At 42.6% G+C, this 22667-nt stretch overlaps 1 protein-coding gene across 2 annotated transcripts in view; it reads right to left on the reverse strand.

The window, feature by feature from the left end:
* TBC1D9 (TBC1 domain family member 9) overlaps positions 1-22667 on the reverse strand; it is a gene marked incomplete at its 5' end in the record, with an annotated part of 105885 nt that overhangs the window by 30723 nt on the left and 52495 nt on the right. The window contains 5 exons of one of the 2 annotated variants that reach the window (XM_082653451.1): positions 643-849; positions 6449-6656; positions 8430-8691; positions 9116-9344; positions 14112-14230. In XM_082653451.1, the coding sequence (XP_082509577.1) occupies positions 643-849; positions 6449-6656; positions 8430-8691; positions 9116-9344; positions 14112-14230 (1025 nt within the window). The remainder of the gene's footprint in view (positions 1-642; positions 850-6448; positions 6657-8429; positions 8692-9115; positions 9345-14111; positions 14231-22667) is intronic. The other variant, XM_082653452.1, reaches the window with a different exon arrangement.

Below are 22667 nucleotides of genomic sequence, written 5' to 3' on the forward strand. Positions count from 1 at the left end.
CTCTGATTAGTATGCATGCAAAGCATGATGTGGTTGAATCAACTGCTAATGGGATCACCTCCCTCACCTCCTCTCTAGCTTCTGGTGCCTCAGAAATGCCTACAGAAGCTTGGAGCAGGAAGACGGGGGCAGGCATGTTACTCATGAGCTCACCATTTTTGCCATGTATTTTCGCTGCTAGTAAGTTGCTCTCTCACTTGAGCTAATTACATATCTGTCAGGGCTCCAGTTCTTTGGATGTCTAGGGCTTAATTCAATAGGGATACAATTCGTATTTTATCATCATCAAATCATCATAATGATGTTGTATTTCAGTTCTGAGTGACCTCTGTACCATTCCCAACAAGGTCACTTGTATATAGACCAGAGTCACTTGCTATGTAACCAGGACAAATTACTTAATAATGCTTTCAACAGTGAAAGAAGAGGGATAGACCAGATGATCTCTAAGATTCTGTCCGGCCCTATGATCCCAAACATAAACTCCATGAGATTTAAATGAGATACTGCTCTAGACATCAGAGTAGGTGGTCCATCTTAGCACAGCTGCAAAGCTTCAAGATCAGACTAACAGACAGGGAGGTGCACCCCAGGGAAGAGTAAGAAGATGAACCAAAACACCTGCAGGTGCCTTCCACAGACCTCATCATCTGAACTGTTGTAGCTTCCTGCAAACTCTTTGTCCGAGTATATTTTGGAGGTCGTCTGTTGCAGGAAATCAGAGATCCTCTGCACTAGAAAGTCTCTGTCTCTCAAATTGGCAAACAGGAAGGTCATCCTGTTCTTGGTGCTGATGGATAAAGGACTGGGGAGCACGCTGGAGCTGTCTGCCTTTTCTACAATCGTCACCTGAAAAGAAACAGGACACCAAGAGTATTATTTTCCAGGGATTATCCGACAGCAACCTCTGAGTAGCACTGAAAAGAACACAACACTCTTAAATCTCTGTAGAAACCTCCTCTATTTTATTGAGGCAAGTTTTTTGCCCCCCCAGGAGACATTTGGCAACATCTAGAGGCACTTCTAGTAGTCACGAGTGGAGGGTACCACTGGCATCTCATAGGTAGAGGAAGGGATGCTGCTAAAACATCCTGCAGTGCACAGGACCCAGGACAGCCCACCCCCATCAAAGTCCGGCCCAAGATGCCAATAGTGCCAAGGTTGAGAAACCTTGTTGTAAAGGAATTCTTTGATTTTCATTAAAATTTAATGGAACCATAAGAGGAAGGATTCCTAGCTGTTGCTTCATCTGTAAGAGACAGAAACAACCGATGACACTGGGCCCTTTTACCAGCTTAACGTGGGGATGGCTTTCAAAACACCACCAATCCTTCAAACATCTCATTTAGACTCCAGGGCTTTGCACCCCTCACCTCTTGCCACTTCAAAGTTTTAAAGGCTCAATTCTGAACAGACATGACATAAACAGCTTAACTGCAACCCCATCTGCATTGGCTGACTGTGTGTGTGTGTGTGTGTGTGTGTGTGTGTGTGTGTGTGTGTGTGTGCGCGCGCGCGCGCACGCATAGCATGTGTGGTGAAGTAAGTCTACCATGTCAGGAGAAAAGTAGGAAAGAGGGGCATGTGTTTTAGCTTTGAAATGACGACATATATTTGGTGGCTTATAATACGATTTTCATCAACTGGAAACTAGGATAAATACATTCCAACTTTTTTCTTAGCACATTAGGAAGAAGATCTCAAGGTCAGCCCTAGATAAATGGTTTATTTGCAGCAGCTCTGACTCTGTAGAGTTAAGTTTCTTTCCCTTCTTCATTTCCACATGTAAGCAGTCTAGACAGGTTCAACTTCAACCTCTTCATCAGCATTTTCATGTGAAATACATTTCCTCCCAAGCAGAACTTTAAAAACTTTTCTCCCCTTCAAGGCTAAGGAACTTCTTGGAATTGTCTAAAAAGTTGCATGGTCCCAAGTGCAAACAGATATTACTGGGGTCCAAAAAGGGAAAAAATTGCAGGACCTGTCTTCTGTTCTCAGACTTCATAAATATGTACAAGTTAGATATATACTTACACTTTTTTAAAGGAATCTCCGAGATACCTGGAGTTGCACATAAAAGTGTTTTTTTTCCCTCAATGCAAAAGAAGCTAGAGAAACTGGGGGAAAGAAACCCAACTTCTTTATCATGAAAAGGATTTTCCCATAACACTTCAGACATGTGTTAAACACGCTTATTTTAAAAGACTGATAAAAACTTCCTTTTCTCTCAGTAGATTTTTTGATTCTTTTAGTCACCAGGCATCTGAGATTAAATGACAGATGTCAAGGGAATTAATGGTTCAAGTTCTCTGCCTAAAACACAGACATCATGTGCATCGTGATGGAGTCAAAGTGGAAAGTCCTGTATCTAGCAGGATCACGAATACAGAGACAGCAAGAAAGCTCTCTCAGAAAACCTAGGGAGGTTCCCACGGGTTACAACCTATTTTTCACTGGCAAACGAGTTCTAGTAGAATTCTACCCCATAAGCTTTGTGCCACCAGGAACGGGCAACAGCTATATCTGAATATTCTACAGAATAATGAGACACATTTTCGTTACCAACTTGGGTTATAAAATAGATCAAATTTAATCAAATCTTGGTGTGTCATACGGAACACTTACAAGGTAATTTATAATTGAAAGAAAAGAGAGACTTTATCTGGAATCTCTAATGAGGACCCTGATGACTTCACTTTATCCTCCTGCTTTGCTGCCTCAGTAATTTCTATAAAATCTACAGCAATATGATTCTGTGTAAACATTTAACACGTATCGATTTGGTCTACCTTAAGTCTGTATGTAGAATATATATTAACAATCTCCAGTCAATATTTCTACTTATTTATAAAAAGTTAAATAAAACAACAATTCCTAGTCTACACAATCCTAAAAGTAGCCGTTCCAAGGAGGATGCAGTGTTCCCACGGAGGGTCCTGCTCATCAATCAGCTTAACTCAGTTCACAGACACACCACCTCAAACAGACCTGGATGGAGGGTGGGAGCCTCGTCCTAGTGTTTTTCTGTCATTATCATACCTAGAGGTAATAAAAATTACATTAAGTCCTTTGCTTCTTCCATTAGTCGAGGTTCGGGATTTACCATGAATATATCTCAGCGATTCATCAGGTTAAAGGACAGGGCACTGCTGTCTCATTGAGCATTTCTTTAAAGCTGCATCCTCCAACCACAACACTCTTTATTATTTTTTTTTTTTTGCAGTACGCGGGCCTCTCACTGTTGTGGCCTCTCCCGTTGCGGAGCACAGGTTCCGGACGTGCAGGCTCAGCGGCCGTGGCTCACGGGCCCAGCCGCTCCGCGGCATGTGGGATCTTCCCGGACCGGGGCACGAACCCGTGTCCCCTGCATCGGCAGGCGGACTCTCAACCACTGCGCCACCAGGGAAGCCCAACACACTTTATTTTTAAATGCTACCTCTACCATTGTCCCTCTTCTGACTTACCCTGAAATATGACTGAATGATCTTTGCGCTACCGCCTGCTGAGGAAAACTAGCAAGCAGAAGGTGGGCTGAGGACATGAACCACTATTCTCTCAATTCCCCCGAACTCTCACCATCCTATTATAAATCACACTAAAATGTACACAGAGCACCTGGACCAAACCGGGAGGTGGGGAACAGGAGAGAAGACGTCTGGACAGCAGCTCCCAGCCCCTCTCTGCTCCTGAGTTCTCTCTGGATAAACAAAGTGATGATTCACTCAGATTCATAAATGACACATTCACGGTACATTCTTAATCCCAGGATGGGTTTCCCTAGCCAGTCCAGGTCACTCTGCTTTACTATGTTCAGGTAGTACTTGATGAAGAAAATTTTTAGTAGAGCAGCCTTGGTGATAGGTGTTAACTGGACTTATCGTGGTGATCATTCTATAATATATACAAATATCAAATCACTACTTTGTTCACCTGAAACTAATATGTCAATTACACTACACATACACACACACACACACACACACACACACACACACACACAGAGTTTAGTAACTCCCTAAGACAAAGTTTGCTGGAAAAAGTCATGAAATGCCTTTCAGAGCCAATTGTAAGTCCTGATGAATTTATCCATCTCAGAATTCACTCCCAACAATTCCTGGCCTCCAAATGTGTTATAATACCACTTAGTTCACCCTATAAGAAGGAGAACTAGATTTTTCAATTGCTTAACATTTTGCATTCTTTTTGATCCACCAATTAAACTTCTAGGAACTTATCACTTAAGGAAAATTATACATATGATTGGGAGAAAACTAAAAACAATGCAAAGGTCCAAGCACAGGTAACCTAAAAAGAAGCAATAAATTATACATATCCATTAATGGAATAATATGCAGTCGCTAGAAGTTACATGGTAAAAGAAAATTTTATGATACGGGGAAAAGTTTAGTGTACACCCACTGTTAAGGGAATTAAGAAAAAAATAAAAATTCTTTATGTTTTATATCTAAATAATATAAATGACATATACACAGCAATGTACAGAAAGCCTGAAAAGCTGTACAGCGGAATGTCAACATCGTCGTCTTCGAAGGGTGGGATTAGGACTGAATTTTGTTTTCTTTTTATTTGTAGTTTTACTAATTTTCTGTGATAATGATACAATATTTTTGAAACAAGAAAAAACAAACAAAATTTGCTTACATAAATGATTTTGTTAAAAAAAAAAGAAAAGAAGGCAGAAGGAAGCTTGAATCCTTTACTATAGAGAATCTTAATAAAGGGTCAATCTTGATTAAATAGCAAAGCTTCTAACCGTCTTAATTTCTAGAAAAGGACCAGAGTAAGTTGAAAGTTACCAGGTCAGAAACTGTGGGTCTGCCAGCCCTTGACATCCTAACTTTGAGTTGCTTCTCAACCCCAAACAGCAAGGCTTCCATACAAGTACCAGAGTAATCTATCACTGTGAGGACACGACAGAACACACCTCCACCCCAGATACAATAAGAATGTTTCTTAGTCTTCACTGTCTATGGGCATCAGCCTGGCACTCTATTAAAATACAGACTCCCAAACTTGCAGCGATCCAGAAGATCTGGGGTGGGCTCAGGAATCTGCCACTGTGGCCGGCGGTCCCAGTGGTTCTAATGCAAGGAATCGACAAACCGGACAGATCTGAACACTTGGCTTTCTGATTCACAACCTAGACTGTCTCCTCTGAAGACCAAGCTGCTCAGGCTGTGAGTCAGGTGTAGTAACTACATTTTCTAGCTTCTGTATTTGATGTTTTCACATCTTGGGGCCTTTTTGACCCAGAGTTAGCCAACTCCTGGAGATAGTAAAGGTCTCACCTGTGAGCAGGCCTTTTATAGGCAAACCAACCAATCCAAGCCCATACCCCACTGACCTCCTATATCTGCTCTCACACTCAGGGCCACATTCACCTGCCCTCATCACCCCAGGGCCAGGTACCAGACAACTAGGGGTAGGCCCTCTGCCCTGGAGCCTGCCAAAATTATTCAGCTCACCAATCCTAAGCCTGCTTACCCTGCCTCGCCTGTTTCTTCCCATGGAAACCACAATAAAGGCTCTTGCCCATGTTTTCCCCAGCTTCTTTGCCTGCTGACTCACCCTGGTGCTTCCCTGCGTGGTCCCCACGGCATGGCGTGCTCCCCCTAGTGGAATCTGTGAGTATAGCAAGCAATCTTTTCAATGACAGTCATCTCCTGCTCTGTTGGCCTCACCTTACCTGAACAAGAATGAAATCTACATTTTAAAATACCAGGCTGTCTCTGGAAGAAAATATCTCGCAGGTCCCATGGTCACTTAGAGCAATGACAACAAATAAAAGAGTGGCATGGGACTTCCCTGGTGGTGCAGTGATTAAGAATCCGCCTGCCAATGCAGGGGACACGGGTTCAATCTCTGGTCTGGGAAGGTCCCACATGCCGCCCGTGCGCCACAACTACTGAGCCTGTGCTCAAGAGCCCACGAGTCGCAACTACTGAAGCCCGTGTGCCTAGAGCCCAGGCTCTGCAACAAGAGAAGCCACTGCGATGAGAAGCCCGCGCACCGCAACGAAGACCCAACGCAGCCAAAAATAAATAAAATTTTAAAATACATGAAAAAAGAAAAAAGAGTGGCATGGCTTCCCTGGTGGCGCAGTGGTTGAGAGTCCGCCTGCCGATGCAGGGGACACGGGTTCGTGCCCCGGTGCGGGAAGATCTCACATGCTGCGGAGCAGCTGGGCCCGTGAGCCATGGTCGCTGAGCCTGCGCATCCGGAGCCTGTGCTCCGCAACGGGAGAGGCCACAACAGTGAGAGGCCAGCGTACCACAAAAAAAAAAAAGAGTGGCAGATTCCACCAAAGAATTATGAACACTCACCTATGGTTAAAAGCCAACTCACGGCTGGTAAAAGATACACAGAAAAGTATTACCAGTAAAACTCTTAAAATACCCTAAAAGTTCCATTTTCACCTGCCACTTACCTCTCGGAGTGGGATAATGAGGCTGCACAGGTTTTCCTCCTTGCTGGTAAAGCAGATGTAGTTTGTGGACACAAACATCTGCCCCAAAATGTGCATTTTGTTGAATGGAGTCCAGAGGGTGCAGTCTGTGTGGCCATCTAATTTTTCATCTTTGGGCAGCCGGAAAAGTGCACGGTATCTCTCACTCTTTGCCCTGGCATCCAGATCGCTGGAAAGCAACAAAAATAACACCCCCCACAAAATAAAATTTCAGTACCTCTAAATGATGCGGCAATGGAGGTTCCCCAGCCCATCTTTCCCCTCCTCCATCTAGTGAGACTTATTCCTACCTTCTTGGCTTCCTACTGGCGTTAACTCCAAACTATGACCCAAAAGTATAATGAAATTATTTTAATGTATTTAGGTCCCTTGTGCAGCCATTTTGCAATCAGTATCTCTGAATGTCAAAGGATCTTAGGAAAACAAGGCCTGGCCAGGAAATAATTCTCTTTCTAAAAGAATACAGTAATTTCTTAAGAGATGACTACATTTATCCATGACTCATCCACAGCCACTCTTGGGGCCTTATCTTTTAAGAACGACCTAATGCAAATACACGCAAGCCACACGAATCTGCTGACTGACACTGTCCACATTGAGCAGACAATAAGACTGCCCAAACCACAGGAACGACCCACCTCCAGGACAACCAGAGTATCTAACCTCGTCTGGGTCCTCAGGTAACTATGATCTTTTCCCTAATGAGTTCCTTTATCCTGTTCATCATGGCAGCCGTTTAAACCTCTTTGCTCAAGCTTTTATGCCACTTCAGCCCCCTGACGATCCAGTTTCTGGCTTCACAGGGCAAAGACAGGTCCTCCAATTCCCTCCCTCCTGTCTCCAAAACCAACTCCATCCTCATCTCATCCTACTTCCTTTCCCTGTTTCAAAGGGGGATGTATCAGCACACATAAGCATCCTTTTCCATGTCCTATGAGATGTCACTTTTTAAACTATTCATTTTCTTCTAGCTTTATCTCCATGCTCCCTTCTGTCCCTGCACTTACCCCTCACCAACAAACTCTTCCTATCTGCCTACTTCATACCATCCTCTGGTCAAATCTTTTTCATTCTAAAATGAGCAAGCCCCCTCCTTTACCATTGAATTTCTTGAAAAAGCAGTCCGTACTGTCCTAATGCCCTTGTCTTGCCTTTCACGTGCTATTCAACCCACTGTAGTAACCCATCTTCTTCTTACTCTATCAAAACATGTCTCAAATCACCAAAAGCGTTTTAATTGCAGTGACTTCTTGTCAGGTACCAGCTGGATGGCAATGATTGCCAATTCCAGTTTGATGTCCTACAGGCAACTTAACTCAACACGATCAAAACTGAGCCCTCATATCCCTTGGACAAGCTCTTCCTTCCCTCATCCCCACCTCAGTTAGGGGTAATTCCATGCATACCATCATACTTTAGAGCATCAGCTTTTCCCTCACCTTCTCTCTAGCCCAGATCCAGACTTCCAGGCCTCTCTGCAGCCTCGCTTCATCAAATGCCCAGCCACCTTTCACCCGTGCGATGGACTAACTTCCCTCTGTGCTTTTCCCTTTTGCTTCTCCCATCATGTTATTCCCTCTGCCTGAAATATCCATCCTACTGACTCTGAATGAGTAATGTCTACTATGTCTTGAGAGCCCAGCTCCAAGCAGCTCTGCTGAGAGGTCTTTCCTACACACTCTGCCCATCTCCCCATGTGTGTGCTCACGGCGCTCTGCTCACAGGAACAGAAGAGGTCCCATCCCATTGTACTGGAGCTGGTCGTGTCTGCCTCGCTTAATGAACTGGGAGTGCCTTACGTAGTCTTTTTCAGTTTTGTATCTATACCTGGAAAACTGTTCTGAACCCTTGAAGTTGTTCAGAAAAGGTTAACTTTCATAAAGGAACAGATGTGTTTCTTGTTTCTAAAGTCTCTAAAAGACGCTAAGTCTCTGACACCTACCGTTTTAGAGCAGACACTTTTTTAGGAGATTTCTTTTTCAGTTTAGGCAGGGATCGATCTTGTTCAAACCCCTCATTGTCTAAGAGTTGCCTCATGGCGATGTTGGCGAGCTGCTCCATTAACTTGAAGGTCTCATTGATGTTGAGGAATACGGAGAAGAAATGTTCGCTGGACCTTGTGCTCACTTTAATCACGTCAGGCAGAAGCAGCGTGGCGTTCTTCTCGAGCTGAGTGATGTCCACCCACCGGATAACCAGCTTGGCTAGCACAGGGAACAAGGTTGGGTCAACACACAGCTGCTCAAAATCCTTTCGAGATACTGGAAACTAACAACCCTGCCCCCCAATTTCACTGACCTCCTTTGAGTTTATCATTGTTCTGTTTGTTAGTTTTAACAGACAAACCTGGACCACAAAAATTCTGAGTTACAATTATTACGGATTTAAGTCCATGTCTACTAAATGAATTATACCTTTGGTGAATCTCTACTACTTCATAACTAATTTCGCTACAACCGCTGAGCCAAAAATGATTGGATTCAATTGTTAGGTCATCACAAAAGAGCGCTGGCCCAGTTACAACTACAGGTTTATTATTGTTGATGTCTGGATGTGGTTTATGCGTTCAGGGCAGGCAAACCTCAGGAGACTTTCAAAAGCTTCCCTCTGAAATTCTAGAGAACTCACCTTCCCTTCCCATCAGAAAAGAATAAAAGCAAAGGTGGTTAATACTGAGGTACATCCAACCCTGTCGGGGAACCTTCCCCTTCCAGTAGCTGCAAGAGTAATAGTTGACGAGTTTCTCTTCCTCAGGCATTCCAAACAGCCGATGGAACTTCACAATGGCTTCCTTGAACTTCTCTGTGTCATCATCTTCCTTCACATCATTGATTTTGTTATACTCTGCAATGATGCCCTAAGAAGCGATAAAGCACAAAACACACAACTGGTATCACCATGACTAGAGCTGCTTTTTCCCGTATCTTGTACATAACTGGAAAGGAACAAAAAATTTCTAAGGCTAGAGTTCAAAAAAATTGAATTATTTTCAAAGCCAATTCCCCAATTCTAAGCCAATTAACAAGCAGCATTTATGTACTAAAAGATTTCCAAAGAGCAATATAGATTTTCATATCTGTTTATTGGTACTAATCATTTTTTTAAGTTCACTTAGAATGAAGCCCATAGTTTTCTTTTACACATGAGGAGATGAAAAGATTTTGCTAGTTCTACTACTTTTCCTAGCTTATCATGATAGACTTATCCCAAAGGTCAACCAACATCTGCCTTTCTCAAAAACTCAATGAGGGGCTTCCCCGGTGGTCCAGGGGTTAAGAATCCGCCTTCCAGGGCTTCCCTGCTGGCACAGTGGTTAAGATTCCTCCTGCCAATGCAGGGGACATGGGTTTGAGCTCCGGTCTGGGAAGATCCCACATGTCGCGGAGCAACTAAGCCTGTGTGCTACAACTACTGAGCCTGTGCTCTAGAGCCTGAGAGCCACAACTGCTGAAGCCCGCTCACCTAGAGCCTGTGCTCCACAACAAGAGAAGCCACTGCAATGAGAAGCCCGTGCACCGCAACAAAGAGTAGCCCCCGCTCATTGCAAGTAGAAGGCCCGCACGCGGCAACGAAGAGCCAATGCAGCCAAGAATAAATAAAATAAATAAAAATTTAAAAAAAGTTTAAAAGGGTATATGTTGTTTTTCCAAATTAGCATGTATCTTAAGGGGCCATATCTTAGTCTTTATTGTGTCCTGCAGAGTCACAGATTTCTAAGTCTAAAATTGTTTGAGTTAGCAAAATTAACTTGGAAAGCTAAGTACCAAGTTGCTGACTCCTGTTCTTTTGTCATATGGGAGGATTGAATGGCTGGCATCGGTAGTAGCAATGTACTTCCCTGAGAGTATCTAAGGTAAGGTTGTTTCCTCTAATTACTTTTGGTGCTACTCCACTGAGAGAATAGAGATGTTGGCTTTGATGGAGGCCAGGGGAGACCCATTTTGGACCTTGGCTGCTTTGAGGGTGAGCAGGCTTTGGTAGCGTGCTATCCTCCGGAACTGTAGACAGCCAGGAGGCAGCATGAGGGCACTGGACCTCTGGGTGGGGAGGAGAAGAAGCCACTTCAGAGAGAAGAGGGATGGAAACACCTTTGCCAGTTGGCACACACATCTACAGCCTATGTGACATTTCAAAGTTATCAGTGCCTTCAGACGGGGAGCCAAAAATATGTAAGAATGAAAAGAAGAAATAAATAAATGAATAGATGAAAGGGACTGAATGAGAACCACTAATAAGAAGTAGCAGTTGGGGGGCTTCCCTGGTGGCGCAGTGGTCAAGAGTCTGCCTGCCGATGCAGGGGACGCGGGTTCGTGCCCCGGTTCGGGAGGATCCCGCGTGCCGCGGAGCGGCTGGGCCCGTGGGCCATGTCCGCTGAGCCTGTGGGTCCGGAGCCTGCGCTCCGCAACGGAAGAGGCCACAACAGTGAGAGGCCCGCGTACCGCAAAAAAAAAAAGAAAAAAAAAATTTAGTACAGTAGAAGAAATAAAATAAAAATTGATCAGTCTGTAGAATTTTAATGAGAAACACTGTTGGATCACTTCCTAGAATTCCTCCTTAACCTAGATTTAAAGAAAGGCTTCTATGACTGAACATCCAGATGCTATAATAGAAAAAATTGATGATTTTGACCAAATAAAAATGTAAACTTTGCCTGGCGAAAATTATCATGAGCCAAGTCAAATGACAAACATACATCATTGATACAGGGCTAACAGGCTTTGTATAAAAAGAACTTTTATGGGCTTCCCTGGTGGCGCAGTGGTTGAGAGTCCGCCTGCCGATGCAGGGGACACGGGTTCATGCCCCGGTCCGGGAAGATCCCACATGCCGCGGGGCGGCTGGGCCCGTGAGCCATGGCCGCTGAGCCTGCGCGTCCAGAGCCTGTGCTCCGCAACGGGAGAGGGCACAACAGTGAGAGGCCTGCGTACCGCAAAAAAAAAAAAAAAAAAGAACTTTAAAAAATATGTATTTATTTATTTGGCCGCACTGGGTCTTAGCTGCGGCACGTGGGATCCTCATTGCTGAGTGCGGGATCTTCAGCTGCGGCATGCGGGTTCCTAGTTGTGGTATGCGGGATCCAGTTCCCCGACCTGGGATCAAACCTGGGCCCCCTGCACTGGGAGCGCAGAGTCTTAGCCACTGGACCACCAGGGAAGTCCCAAGAGCTTTTAAAAATTAAAGAAAAATAAGACCAAAGTCTCAGAGAAAAATAGGTAAAAGACATGAACAGTCTACAAACAGGGTTATAAAAACAGCCCTTAAACATAAGAAAAGATGTTTAACTTCACTCATAAATGAGATAAATACAAATTAAAACAATACTAAAACAAGCGTGCCACGGAGCAGCTAGAGCCCATGCACCACAACTACTGAGCCTGCGCTCTACAGCCCGCGAGCCGCAACTACTGAGCCCACATGCCACAACTACTGAAGTCCGAGCACCTAGAGCCCGTGCTCCCCAACGAGAGAAGCCACCACAATGAGAAGCCCATGCACCACAATGAACAGTAGCCCCTGCTCGCCACAACTAGAGAAAGCCCACGCGCAGCAACGAAGGCCCAACACAGTCGAAAATAAATAAATTAATTAATTTAAAAAAAAAAAAAGGGAAATGCAGAGGAGCATATATACAGGGAGCCTTATGTATAAGAATTAAAGAGAAATAAGAAAAATACATATATTTCGCCTATTTTTACAAAAAGAAACACAGGAAAGATAAGCCAGAATAGCAATGAGACTGGTTAACTACGAGGGGTTGCGGAGAGAAGGGTAGCAAGGATGCAGGAGGAGGTAACACTTTTTGAGGAATTTTGACTTTTGGAAGCATGTTAATATCTTCTGTATTCAAAAAAAAAATAAAATTAAACTCTCAATGTCAGGAAGAAGAAAGAGCCTAAAATGGAAAGCAAACTGAAACAAATGGCCGATTCCAGGCCTGGGTCAGGGAAGGTACCAGATGAGTCTGGAACACCCTGTTAGACCAGGGTAGGAAGCGCTCAAAAGCGTAGTGGGAGCAAGTCATAAGGACAAAGGAGGCAATTTTTTTTTTTTCTTTTTTAGTGTGGTAAAAAAAGATCCAGATATCTTTAGCCTTTCTGTACCATATAAAATTAAGAAGCCAAAAGTACATAAACTTAAACTTATGCTTAATAACGAATGTTTCAGGGCTTCCCTGGTGGCACAGCGGTTAAGAATCCGCCTGCCAATGCAGGGGACACGGGTTCGAGTCCTGGTCTGGGAAGATCCCACATGCCACCAAGCAACTAAGCCCGAGAGCCACAACTACTGAGCCTGTGCTCTGGAGCCTGCGAGCCACAACTACTGAGCCCACGAGCCACAACTACTGAAGCCCGCACACCTAGAGCCCATGCTCCGCAACAAGAGATGCCACCGCAATGAGAAGCCCATGCACCGCAAGAAAGAGTAGCCCCTCCTCGCCGCAACTAGAGAAAGCCTGCGCACAGCAACAAAGACCCAATGCAGCCAAAAATAATAAATAAATAAAAAATTAATTAATTAAAAATATATAATGAATGTTTCAACATTTTATCTTAATTAGAAAAGGAGGCAATTGATAGGGGCTCTAGCCAAATGTGGAAGAGGGTGAGTACCAAAATAAGCCCAGCAATGAAACAGAAGCTAATGAAAAACACAGGAAGCCACAGGTCCATATCAATAATAAACAGATAAAAAGGTAAATAGAGGGAGGGCTCTTGCTTAGAGTGGAAGTGCCAACTACTAAATGTGAGGGAACACTGGAGTTGGAAAATCGTCATTTTGTAAATCATCACAACAAAGATTGGTTCAACAAAAAAAATCACTGATGGATGCTAAAGCAAGGGAGAAATGTTGATAAAGAGCAGGATATTTCTGGAACCTTAAAGTGTCTTCCTACAGAAAATTGCAAGGGTAAAATTAGTAACTCTCCAGGGGAGAAATTGGCTAGCACTTTGCTGGGTTTATATCACCAATGGGTGGTGGACGGGTGTCACGTGCCTCCAGAAAAGACACTCTGGAAAGGACACAGGATCACTTACGAAGTGTCCCATCCAGAAATGCATAATCTGAAGCAAATCATGCAGGGACATCTGACAAAACCCCAAATGAAAAATGTCCTATGAAAAAAACCACCATACACCTAGAAACAGTAATGTCATAAAAGACAAAGAAAGGCCATTGAATGATCCAGACTGAAGGAGACAAAAAACTAATCCAGTAGCTTGCTAGACTGGATCTTGCACTGGAATGGAAAAAAATGTTATACGTGACATTATTGGGTCATTTAACAAAATTGGAATATGTGCCAACTATTATAGTATTCATATTAAATTTACTGCAGGCGATAACTGTTGTTAACACTGTGTTGTTATTTAATAGAAGAGCTCTGTTCTTAGAAATATACACTGAAGCATCTGGAGGAAATTCCTCTAAAATAGAGTAATGGAGCCTACAAATAATAAAGTAAACGGGATAAATTGTTAACAACAGGGGAATATGGGTAAAGGGTCTACAGGTGTGTTTTATACAATTTTTATTTTTGCAACTTTTCTGTGTTTGAAATTCTTTCCAGTGAAAAGGTTTTTTTTTTTTTTTAAAAAAAGATTCCATGTTAATAAACCACTACCTGTATTTTTCCTCTCACAAATGTGGTGATATCGTTCTCATTTTCAAAGATGGAAAGTGTCTGCAGCAGATTCTGCTCAAGCCATTCCCAGTGTTCGGTGATTTCTTTTCTGGAACCACCTGTACGAATGTGAAATGATAATAATAAATGTCAGCAAGTAGAAGATACTTTAAAAACCAGGCTCACTTCATCCATGTGCAGTGCCACGAAAGGAGAATACTGTTCCCACCAGCTCTGCCCCCAACCGCTTCCTCTCCTTCAGAAGGGACAGAAGATGCTGAAGGATGTAGAAACCCAAAGAGTAAGTACTGTGTTATGGTCACGTCTGATCAGGTGAGTCCAGAAACTTTTTGGACAGTCTTTCAGAGTAGAAGGCAGCAACGTTTCTCCGGTTCACTTTCTGGATTTAGCCCTATCCCCTTTTCTCCCCCAAGGACCTGCACTTTCCAGGGTAACGCAGATCTTGTAGGATACTAGGTTACAGCTGTTAAGTTGCAACAATATGAGGGCTCTGGTATGTCACTGGAGAGCTGATGTAACCACCTCCTATAATGGGCAAAAAATGATCCTCACTCCTTTCAATTATGAATGAGATGTGAAAATGGACTATCGCTAGGGAATAGCAGCCCGGCTCTCACCAGCACAGTTGCCCTGAATTGTAATGGGATGAGGTCATCCTCATAGCCTCCATCCAAATCAGAAAGCAGAAGCACAAGTCACCTCGCCTGGCAGCTTCCAAACTGAAACAACCTCAGCCTCGTAGCATAGATAACCTGGCACCCTGCTCTCTACTCACAAATGCAGGGCATAACAGGGATGCCAACATGACGTGTTTGTCAAGACTGTAATAAATTGCCTTCCTTTTTAAAATTTTTTTTCTTGCTCTGGGATCATTAATGATCCTGCAGAAGAACAGTGTGTTAGAAATCATCCATATCATATACATAAATTCAGAATTAAAGAATGATTCACCCCTTCAGATGTCTCCTTAGATTTTCAACTTATCTTTTAATTGATTTCTTAAAAATGGCTTCTCTCTGTTCTTCGTCACCAGCAATTCAAAATATCTCAGAATCTCACTCTCGTTCCTGACTGGGAAAGGTCAAAGATACAAATGTGTCCACAATGATACTCAAACCTGTGAGGAACAGAACTAAAATCTCTTGGAGAATAAGAGGCAGGTTTGAGGGGTTTCAGATCCGCTGATCGAGGAAAGGCAAAACCAAACCAAACCAAACCAAACCCACGTTCATTTTCTTTTACTTTAAGCCTCAGCACCAAAAATTGCCTACATGGAATGCTTCTGCAGAGGATGAAGAGCAAATTTCCGAGGGGAGAGGCAGCCCTACGGAACACGAAAGAAGAGATTGTCTGGAGCTCTTCGCAGGCACTTTCCATGGCTCACTCTTTCGGGGCCATAGTCAACCACTTGGAAAAGCAATCAATGACTCAGTACTACGTTGTCATGGCAAGAGGTAGAACTCAGGATACCTGGGTTCCCCTCCCTCTCTGCCACCAGCCAGTTGGGTGCCTTTAGACAGTTTGCTTCATCTCTCTCTGTCTCAAACTCTTTACGTGTAGCATGGAGACAGATAAAAATACCCAACCCCTTACTCATATCAGAGCAATGTTGTAAAAAGAATCACACGGAATCATGTCTATAGATACACTTTGGCAAGTAGAAAACACTGTTCAGATGCAAAGTACAATGCCCATTTGGAATATTTAGGGAATGAGTCAGCCAGAGAGCTTTAAACATTTTAGACTTTAAAATTTTAAATAGGGATTGGAAAATGTTCTAAAGCGTATCGCACCCTTCCTTGTCTGTAAACAGGTCACTCCCATCACCAGCTGTGACTGGCTGTGATACAGAGCCCAGTCCAGAGTGAATGCCAGCCACGTGCCCTCCAACCGCTGTCCCATCTGTACTTACTGGCAACAGTCAGATGTTCACACCTCAGGACAGAGGCACTTCCGGCCACCCAAGGGACCGCAGGATTTCTGCAGACCCACTGAGCACAATTCCCAGCGTCTGATTTTGCTTCTCCTCCGCCCCTGCCTATGTTGATCGCAGATGTGCCTTCCAGAGGCCGGTTTGCACACATCCCTTGGCTCTGCCGGGGCAGTCTGGCTGTTGACTGGTATCCCACCATGTGCTGCCCTTTACCAGGTGATCACACCAGGTACTTGACCTTGGAGTTCCTGTTATACTGGTGGTGGAATCTAACCACAAGTCAACCTCACTGTTCCTTGGTTATCCTGGACAGAAAAGTCCATCGGCTACAAGACCCAGGGCAGACCAGGTGTGCCCTCACCTTTGCACACACTGCCTTCGGTTTTTTTTGTGTTTATTCATACAGGTCCACCCCCCTCATCACCACCCTACACACACACACACACACACACACACACAGAGCCATGGTGGAGATGGTGTATGCGTACATGCACTCATTCAACAAACATTCACTCATACCTCCGATTTTCATGGTTATTACATGAAGGTCTATAGGGCTGATCCCCGTCTTCAAGTAGCCATCTCAGCACACTTATATCGAAGTTCAGGTTTACTACTCACATTGTCCCCCCCCTCCCCAACTGCCTTCTCTGTTGCCCCAAGACCTCGTCCTCTTCACCTGCCCCACTGTCCGTCATTTCCACAATCTCCACCTGCCACCACCTAACACAACTACCAGCTCTTTTCTCTACTTCTCATTGCCTGGGACGTAGATCCCCACATTTCTGTCTGTAAATCCCCTCCCCCCACTGCTGCTGTTGTGTTGCTTCTCCGCTATCCTCCATCTCCTGTTGCTTCTCCCACACTTGTCACTGTCACATGAAAAGGCTGGCCTTTTGGAGTCATCGCCAGCCGCTCACAGCTCCCATGTATAGGAGAGGCGCTGGGATGTCAAAGCTCAGTATCTTTAGGTTTTCAACTGTTTCAGATTGCTGGGTGCTTTGGGACCACTCCTATGCTACCAAAGAGGTTTCAGAGGTTTCTTCTGGTTATATCCAGATCTAAGATTCCAAAGTTACAGAAGACTGGGGTGTAGATAAGGAAGAACTTTGCATACCATTATAAGAAACCATTAGCACCATAACTGAGGAAAGAAAAAGACACAAATGCCATCAGCCAATGGTAGTTTCAAGAATTACTTATGGATTCCGATCTATACCCAACAGATACTTTCCAGGGAGAGAAATGTAAATGTACGTTTTCCATTTATATTTACTGTGCAAATGTACCATATTCTCTGAACACTTTCCTAGATGCACAAAAAATGAGGACAGGTGTTCGAAGCTGCAGACTCTGGAGACGGGAAGCATGAGGATACCTAAAAGGCAGGGCTGGATTCCCTCCTCCAGCAGACAGGACACATTCTGAAGATGCCAATCTAGTAAAAATTATCTCTGGAAGCAGGTGTCCACTTCTCATCCCAGAACAAACAGAAAGTCCACGGTACCTCTCAGAGATCACAGAGCAAACATCCTGCTAACAGTTCAAGAGCAACTGACACTTTGGCCGGACCACCCTTTAGGAACCAGCAAAACTCCAAAAGAAACATGTTGGGATCCTCCATGTTCCTTATAAATGGCTCTTTCATTTCTCAAGAAAATAAGTACAAGTGCTGCCATATTTAAGCACCTGGAATTTTCCTTTTGTTACTGTGTAAAGTGAGATAACACAAAGCTCTTTTGCCACGACTCTGAAAAGGGGGCTGGTCTATTTACCCAACAGTTTGAGCAAAATGTGGTAGGCCTCAGAAGAGAAAGGAAGGACTTGGCAGTCAACTTTCTGGAAAGGCTGCACTTACAGAGATACAGCAGGAAAAACAAGCCGACCCGACTGTGCAATCAGCTGAAACAACAAAGAAAGCTGTGTTGGGTATGAGAAGCCTTCAGGAAATCCAAGGTAAAGCTTTCTGCTGTGGGAAAAACCAGATCAACACTTGAGGGGCTTAAGGGTATTTAGAAAGTAATTTTGGAAAAATGAGAATCTTTATCATTTGCAGTGTTGCGTTTTGTTTTGTTTTCAGAATACCAGCCACAGGCCCTGTGTGTATACCTGGGCAAAACTTAAAGACTATCTAAGATGATGGAAAATACTAAGTCAGCCTAGTCTAATTTCTCATCTGGGTTGCGATGTACCTTAAAGTGCAGGAAGTCCACAAAGAAGCATTAAAAGCAGACCCACAAAATTGATTCTACTGTATCTGGCCTCCGAGGATTAAGAACAAAGGCTTACAGACCCACCGATAGCTATTCAGTGGATTTTTTTTGTGTGAGGCATGATTAATAATAATACAATTTGGCCCTGGGACTGCAGCACTGACTTAAAAACCTGAATTCCAGAATATCTAAGATGGTAAATTCCTACCGATCAAGAGTGTGTGTATGCACACAGGTAGGTATATATTTGTGTATACAAGCAAAAATAATAACCTCTTGTGACACAGCAGAAAACAAAACAAAGCAAAACAAACCCACTAAACCTCCCAGAGATTAAAATGCAACCAATCCAGTATTTTCAGATACTGGAATAGGCTGCTTGGATCCCAGAGCTATCCAGTCCTCAAATGAATAGCACTTGAAGCTACTTAAATAAAGGGAACCATCTATTTTATGGCCTTAGCCACACACAACCTTAGCCCCAAAGATGATAATTTTGAAATTTAAATACTAAATAAAGTCAAGGGCAGTACCCAATACACTGGAGTGACACCTGCTGTCCCTGTAGGATTTACAAAGTACTCTCTACACCCAGAAAAAGGACAAACTTGTATTTGGAGAGGGCAAGAGATACAACGCCCCCAAATGTGGTGATTTGAACAGTTTTAGAAACAAAAGGGAGATTCGTGTTTTAAAACTCCACATCCAACTGAAGCTAAAATTTTAAACAGGTTAAATAGTGATAATGAAGTGTTTTCTATTACTTATTCGTGCTGGTTTAACCAAGGCCCAGCGCCATGCTTTCACTATAGACACGCAAGCTCACAGCAATCCTACAAGGAGGTCCAATTACACTCCTTTTATAGGTGAGGAAACTGAGGTTTCCATGTTTCTATGAAATCAAATGCAGAGTTTTCTGCCTCCGTAACCTACACTCTTAATTGCTGCACAGTAGGCCCTCCTGACATATTTTAGACGTGTGGTAAGTATGCATAGAGGTTAGATCCTCTGCAGTAATAAGGGGCCTGATTATCAGGGAGACAATATTACCTAATGGCTCAGACCACAGACTTTGATGTCAAAAAAGTACACCTGGGTTCAAATCCTACCGTGCCACATACTATCTTTGTGAGCACAGAGAAGTTACTTAACCTCTCTGCGCTCCAGATTCCTCATCTGTAACACGTAGGTAACAACACTTACCACAGCAGCTTGTGCTAGAGATTAAGGAAGATAATACACGTAAAGTCCTTAGCACAGGTCTGGAACATACAAAGCACTAAATAAACAGTTACTTTGCTATTATCATCATAAGCAACAGGACACAAAGATCTCCTCTTGAAATGTGACGCAGAAGACATTTCTAACTTCTGAGGTCAGAGCACTAAGAAACCAGTTGCTGAACTGTTGCCAGACCATATGTTCAGCACAAATCTCTCTGGCCCTGACACTATTATGTTTTGATTGAAAAGCGAATGTATGATTGAAGTGAAGCAGGCCTTTACTTGAACAATCTTTGTGTAACTATTATAAGCTTCTTACATAACTCTGCTTATAATCTCTTACAGGTCATAACAGTATGCTCATAGCTTTATAATCACTTTGAGAAAAGAGAGGCCCAGGTAACTCATCCAAGCTTGGCAGTAAGAATTAGTGGTTGATGTCGTTATTTTGTATACTTTACTTAAATGCCAAGGTCCTCTCCTACCCTGATGGATAGAATGCAAATGGCTATCTTTCTGGAGGGCAGTCAGGCTAATGACGCTAAAAGGCTCACACACATGCATATTCTTTGACTCAGCGTATCTACTTCTATAAATTTATCCTAAGGTGATAACTAAAGTAATGGGGAAATATTTTGTTCATAGGATATTCACTAAGGTTTTTCAAAATGCAGTTAACATTAAGGGAAAAAAACCTTAGATTTCCAAAAAATAGCACATAAGTTAGATAAATTACATTATAAACACAGTAAAATATTATCTACCTATTAAAATTGACATTATAGACATGTATTTCTTGACATAGAAAATCTATACATATATGTGTATATACAGACACATATATATATGTGTATAGGCATATATCTGTATAGACACACACACACATATATATAAAGTCTGGAAGGTGAAGATTTATAATGTGGTATTATTGTTTTTTAATATTAAATATTAAATTAATTATTAAATTTAATAAATTAATTTATTAAATTATTTAAATTTATTTAATAAAATATTTATTTAAATAAATATTTATTTATTTTAATAAATTTTATTTAATAAAATTTATTTTTATAAATAAATTTATAAATTTATAAATTTTATAAATAACAGAATTTATAAATTTTGTGACGCAGAAGACATTTATATAAAATTTATAAATTTTATAAATAACAGAATTTATAAATTTTATAAATAAAATTTATTTTAATAAAATTTATTATTAAATAAATATTTATTTATTTAAATAAAACTTATTTATTTAAATAAAATTATTTATTTAATAAAAAAGTATTAAATTTAATAAATTAATTAATATTAAATATTAAATAAAAATATTTTAATATTTTCTTTGCTTACCTACATTTTCTAATTTCCTGCAATAAACATGATTGCTTAAAGAAAAAAAGCACGTTCTTTTTTTTTTATGCTGCTGTGTTCCCAAGGATACAAGAATAGTTCTTAAGGTACACAGACCAAGAAAGGATGAAAAAACACTGACCAACCTCTACATTAGGTATATCTCATGTGGAAGGCAACTAAATCACCCACCATTTCGCTATCCAGTGTAGAGAAAGAGCAGAAGCAGAACCAACTAGCAACCTTTCATTAAACTCATGGTCTTACCAGCTGCCAACTAAAAGAATGTTTAATCATAAAAGCCAGCATGGTGCCGCTTAAAAAGGACGGGGCTGGGAGTGGGGAGGCCTGAGAACTTGATCTCAGCCCTGCACTGACTGGCTATAACTAGTAATGGGAACTTGGGCACTTCACTTTGCCCCTGTACCCTGTCACAGTCTGAGTGTTAGACAAGGCGGTGGCTAATCTATCTTTCAGTTCTGAAAATGAATGCCTATCCAGGCCCAGATGAGATTCTAAGATGGTGAAGAAAAGGGAAATTAATCAATGGGCAGGGGAATCGAGGTACCATTCAGGGCTGTGTTATCAGTGAGGTGTCCATCAAGCACACACCCTCCACCCCGTTTCCTTTATCGGTCCTGTTGGAAGGTCAGATGTATCCAGAGGGAACTGTCAACATTTCCTTCTATCTTTCCAACCGTAACGCTTTTGTCCCAGAGCCCTTTAAGTAATATCCTTGGAACTACCTGCATTTCTATGTGCCCATATTCTCATGAGGCTGTATAACCCTTCTTATCGTTTGAACCTTCCAGTTCTTCTAGCGGGGAGAGCCAAATGGGTTGCTGTCTACTTAAGTACCTTGAAGCTCGAGGGGTGCAAAGGACTGGGCTCTCTCCTGCCTCTGGGGTACCAATGCCAAAACACCAGCTGTTGGGGGAACGCCTGCAGCTGTCTAGTGCCCTCGTGAGAGCACAGCTGTGAAATACTCAATTACTGGTGGGAGAGAGGCAGAATTGTCAGAGTATAAGCAGCTCAACAAAGCAGATTGGACCAATTTCTATGGTACTACTTCCTTTATGTTCTTAGAAATGGCAGGGAATTCCCTGGCAGTCCAGTGGTTAGGACTCAGTGCTTTCATTGCCGTGGGTTCGATCCCTGGTCGGGGAACTAAGATCCCGCAGGCTGTGTGGCGTGGCCAAAAAATAAATAAATTAAATTAAATTAAAAATTAAAAAAAAAATAAAAGAAGGAAATGGCAAAACTGATACTTTACCGCACAAACCAGTGAAGAAAACGCAAGTCCGTAGGCTGGAATCGATGGCACAGTGGACTATCCACCAAAGAGACCGATGGCTTCATTTTGGGTAGCAGTGCAAAGGAAGAGTCGTTACTTAGGCAGGGATTTGGCTTCCCTTCCCAATTAAAGGTCTCAGTGCCAAAGAAACAGAAAAATCAATTTCTTCACAGATGATAGAAGATAATAAAAAGAAGCGTCTGAAAATAATGTTTCACCAAAGAACTCTTGGTTTTTGTTCCCCTCTTCTTTCTGTATGGTTCATACTGTTAAGGGCTGGGTGATTACTATATTGGGGGTAAGTGAGACTAGGTCCAAAACTAGGTCCTGCCTGGCTTCGTGTGGCTCAAGTCTAAGGCAATCATACGACTAGGATTTACCACGAAGTCTACTGTTCTCGTACAGAAAGTGGCCTAGGTGAAGACACTGATGGTAGATGTGCCCTTAGTTCAATTTACAAAAAGCAAAGACTCACAAGGCCCATGGCATAAAACAAAGGTTTTGCAAAGCTATGGA

The sequence above is a fragment of the Grampus griseus genome (genome assembly GCF_964374135.1).
Source record: "Grampus griseus genome assembly, chromosome: 4".
In the NCBI taxonomy this organism is placed as follows: Eukaryota; Metazoa; Chordata; class Mammalia; order Artiodactyla; family Delphinidae; genus Grampus; species Grampus griseus.